Source organism: Mustela nigripes, chromosome 7 (assembly GCF_022355385.1).
Source record: "Mustela nigripes isolate SB6536 chromosome 7, MUSNIG.SB6536, whole genome shotgun sequence".
NCBI classification, from domain to species: Eukaryota; Metazoa; Chordata; class Mammalia; order Carnivora; family Mustelidae; genus Mustela; species Mustela nigripes.
In genome coordinates this window covers 129,435,993-129,440,297 of record NC_081563.1, presented here as the reverse complement: position 1 = coordinate 129,440,297, position 4,305 = coordinate 129,435,993, and the positions used below count along the sequence as shown (strand labels likewise).

Sequence of the window (4,305 nt, the reverse complement as noted above, 5' to 3'; positions counted from 1 at the left end):
GGTGGTTTGTGTGGCTTCCTAAATGTGTCTTTCACAGGATCTTGTCCTTCTTCCCACCCTACTCCTCCTTCCTGGCTGGAACCGCTGTGTTGGCTGGAGTGGAGCAACCATGTGAGACTGAGGCGGAGAAGAGGGCGGGGCAGCAGTTGGAAGGGGCCGGTCCCTGAGGCTCGGGAAGCCGCCACGGTTCCCAGCCTGCCCTGCCTACCGCCAGAGGTTTTATGTAAGAAAGGCATGAACTATTAACCTTGCTTAAACCACATTCCCTCCCCACCCCATTTTCTCACTGAAGAAACCTTTTTATTTACAAATTTTATGTACATTGAACCCAGATTCAACAACACAGCAGTTATCAAGTTGCAGCCGACCTGGTCTCCTTTCTTTTCTTTTCTTTTTTTTTTTTTTAAGATTTTATTTATTTCTTTGACAGACATCACAAGTAGGCAGAGAGACAGGCAGAGAGAGGAGGAAGCAGGCTCTTTGTGGAGCAGAGAGCCCGATACGGGACTTGATCCCAGGACCCTGAGATCATGACCTGAGCCGAAGGCAGAGGCTTTAACCCACTGAGCCACCCAGGAGCCCTTCTTTCTATCTGTCCATCCACTTCCCTCCTAAATTTCTTTGAAGCAAATTCCAGATACCTATTTCATTTGTGAATATTTCAGTGTGTGTACCTAAAAGACAAGGACTAGGGGCGCCTGGGTGGCTCAGTGGGTTAAAGCCTCTGCCTTCGGCTCAGGTCATGATCTCAGGGTTCTGGGATGGAGCCCCAAGTCGGGCTGGGCTCTCTGCTCCGTAAGGAGCCTGCTTCCCTGCCCCTCTCTCTCTGCCTGCCTCTCTGCCTACTTGTGACCTCTGTCTGTCAAATAAATAAATAAAATCTTCTTTAAAAAAATAAATAAAAAAATAAAAAACAAGGACTTTGATTTATTTATTTTTTTTAAGTTTTATTTATTTAAGTAATCTCGGCATCCAACGCAGGGCTTGAACTCACGACCCCGATCAAGAATCACCATGCTCTTCTGACTGAGCCTGACTCCCCAAGACAAGGACTTTCAGTGCACCGTATCGGTATGCAATCAGAGTTCTGAAATCCAGTTGTCCTAGAAATCCATGTTTTAGAAACCATATCAGGGCTCAAATAAGGTCTCCACATCGCAATGGTGGATAGATCTTTAAATCACGTTTACCCTGAAGGCTGTCCTTGTAGAGTGTAGGGACACAATCTTCCTCATTTTTTTTCTCCTTGAGATGTTTTTGTTAAGCTGGATTTCTAGTCCTTCCGAGCTTGCCCGAGCCTGCATTCTGCTGATTGCAGCCGCGCTGTTGTTTGATGCGTTCCTCTGTTTTCTCAGTCTCCGGAGTAGTGGCGCTTTATTTTTTCCCCCCATTCCTGTTTATTTGCTGCACGTTGTACAAAAGTAGAAAAATAAACATCTCATGAGTATGGATCAGGGCTGCATAAATAAGGGGTTGAGAGGAAATAACTTAAGGCAGGGGTGAGGCTTTGTGCCTAGGAAAGGTCCGGGTCCCAGGCGGGCTGAGCGTGGGGCCCTGGGTTCTTAGACACACATGTCTCCGCTGGCAACACACTTCAGGTCCCATGTGAGGAGGCGGAGGAGGTTGAACGTGACGGAGGCCTCGAGGCAGCCCTGGGACTCCTTTGGGGCCTTCTGGAGCCGGTGCAGCCAGTGGTGGAGGAGGCCCCGGGCTCTGGGTCCTGCTGTGGGCAGAGCTGGGACACAAGCCTGGAGCTCCGAGTGCACGTGGCGCAGCAGGCGGAGGGGCTGGTCCAGGACGACCCCCAGGGACGAGTCAGCCATGGCCCCCAGGACCTTCAGCGTCAAGGCTAGCTCAGCCTCCAAGGCCACGGGGCGCTCCCAGGCCTGCAGCACTCTCAGGTCCCTGTCCTGAGGGAAGAGGCAAGAGCCGCAGCTCCAGTTCTTCAGCGAGAGCACATTTTCTAGGGCATCCTTGGCCTTCCTGATGGCTTTCAGCTCGCTCGGTGACAGAGACTGGAACCTGCTCATGAGGCAGCCCCTCCTGGTTGAGGTGGGGTTGGAAGTAGGGACAGAGCCCGCTCCAGTCAAGCCCAGCAGCAAGGTCACCAGCACCAGGACCCACGCTGTCGCCATGGCCAGATCCCCACTGCTTTCCCCGCTGCATGGCTCTGCTTTTAGCCAGGCTGCCTGGGCAGCCCCGGCTGATGTAGGTAAAGGGAAAAGGCAAGTGGAAATTGGAATCTCCACTTGCACGGGAAAGGCGCTCGTGGGCGGGGCCAGTCCTTTCCCAGGTGAGCACGTGGGTCTGGGTGAGGCCACCCAGGCACAGAGACAGGGGAGCCCGCAGGTCCCTTCCCCGGACCTGGCCAGAAGGAAAGAGAAACTGAAATTCACTCACAGGAGAACACCTTGTTTCCGAGAAGTCCCTGTGGCTGGACAGCCTTCGGCTTCGGGCCAACCTTTGGGGGCCTTGGGGAACCCCTTACCGAGGCTGAGGCAGGTGGAGGGATGGGAAAGCGACTCGAGTGGGGTGGGGGCTGGGAGGCGTGGGTGAGGCCACCTTCGAGGCCTAGGGGGCTTTGAGGTGCTGCTGGTTTGCTCTGCTTTTGCTTTTGTTTCCCGTGCTTTGGGCATCATGTCTAATAAATCTTTGCCAAATCCTATGTCAGGCATTTCCCCCTGTTTTCTGCTAGGACTTTTATAGTTTTAGGTCTTACATTTAGGCCTTTAGTCCATTTGTGAGTTAAGTTTTATATACATCTTAAGGGAAGGGTCTAACTTCACTTTCTTGTGTTCGGATATCCCGTTTCCCCACCACTGTCTGTTGAGGCTGTCTGAACCCTACTGTGTGTTCTGTTGAAGCCCATTTGGCCGCATACGTGAGGGTTTACGTCTGACTCTATTCTGTTCCACTGGTCTGTACATCTACCTTTATGCCAGTCCGATAGTATTTTGATGATTGTAGCTTTGTGTGTAACATGTTTTGAAATCAGGAAGTGTGAGGAGTCAAACATTGTCTTTTTAAAGATTGTTTCAACTATTCAGGGGCCTTTGAGATCCAATATAAATGTTAGGACTTTTTTTTTCTATTTCTATAAAATTGCCATTGGGATTTTGATAGGAATTGCATTGAATCGGCAGATTGCTATGGGTTGAATGGACATTGTTACGATATTGTCTTCCAACCCATGAACACAGGATGTCTTTGCCTTTATTTGTGTCTTTAATTTCTTCCAGTAATGTTTTCAGTGTACAAGTCTTTTGCTTCCTTGGTTTATTTCCAAGTATTTTATTCTTGGTGATGCTATTGTGAGTGGAATTGTTTTCACAATTTCCTTTTCAAATTGCTCATTGTTTGTGTATGGATAAATGGTAGCTGATTTTTTATGTGTTAATTTTGTATCCTGCAACTTGAATTCATTTATTAGTTCTTTGTTTTTAAAGATTTTATTTATTTATTTGACAGACAGAGATCACAAGTAGGCAGAGAGGCAGGCAGAGAGAGAGGAGGAAGCAAGCTCCCCACTGAGCAGAGAGCCTGAGGCAGAACTCGATCCCAGGACCTTGAGATCATGATCCGAGCTGAAGGCAGAGGCTTAACCCACTGAGCCACCCAGGCGCCCACATTTATTAGTTCTAACAGAGATTTGTGTGTGTGTGTGTGTGTGTGTGTGTGTGTGCGTGTGCGTGTACGTGTGCGTGTGTGTGTGTGTGAAATCTTTAGAGTTTTCTACATATAAGATCATGTTATCTGAGAACAGATACAATTTTACTTCTTTCTTTCCAGTTTGGATGCCTTTTGTTTCCTTTTCTTGCCTAATTGCTCTGGCTGAGACTGCTAATACTGTGTTGAATTCAAGTAGCAAGAGTGGGCATCCTTGCTTTGTTCCTGATCCTGGAGGAGGAGCTTCCAGTCTCTCACCAGTGAGTATGATGTTTGCTGTGACCCATATATTTTCATATGGGCCTTTATTATGTTGAGGTAATTTCTTTCTGTGCCCAGTATGTTGAGTGTCTTTATCATAAAAGTGTGCTGGGGCGCCTGGGTGGCTCAGTGGGTTAAGCCTCTGCCTTCGGCTCAGGTCATGATCTCAGGGTCCTGGGATGGAGTCCCACATCGGGTTCTCTACTCTCTACATTGGGCTCAGCGGGGAGCCGGCTCCCCCACCCCCCGCCTGCCTCTCTGCCTACTTGTGATCTCTCTCTCTGTCAAATAAAAAAATAAAATAAAATTTTAAAATTTAAAAGTGTGTTGAATTTTGTTAAACTTTTTTTTCTGCAAAAACCCTGTGGTTTTTGTCCT

General features: G+C 48.5%; 1 protein-coding gene across 1 annotated transcript; it reads right to left on the bottom strand.

Moving 5' to 3' along the window:
* Positions 1–989: 989 nt before the first annotated feature.
* Positions 990–2,186, bottom strand: LOC132022788 (interferon lambda-1-like). The gene has a single exon (XM_059408004.1). The coding sequence runs from the start codon at positions 2,133–2,135 to the stop codon at positions 1,563–1,565; it is 573 nt and encodes a 190-aa protein (XP_059263987.1). The 5' UTR covers positions 2,136–2,186; the 3' UTR covers positions 990–1,562.
* Positions 2,187–4,305: the final 2,119 nt, after the last annotated feature.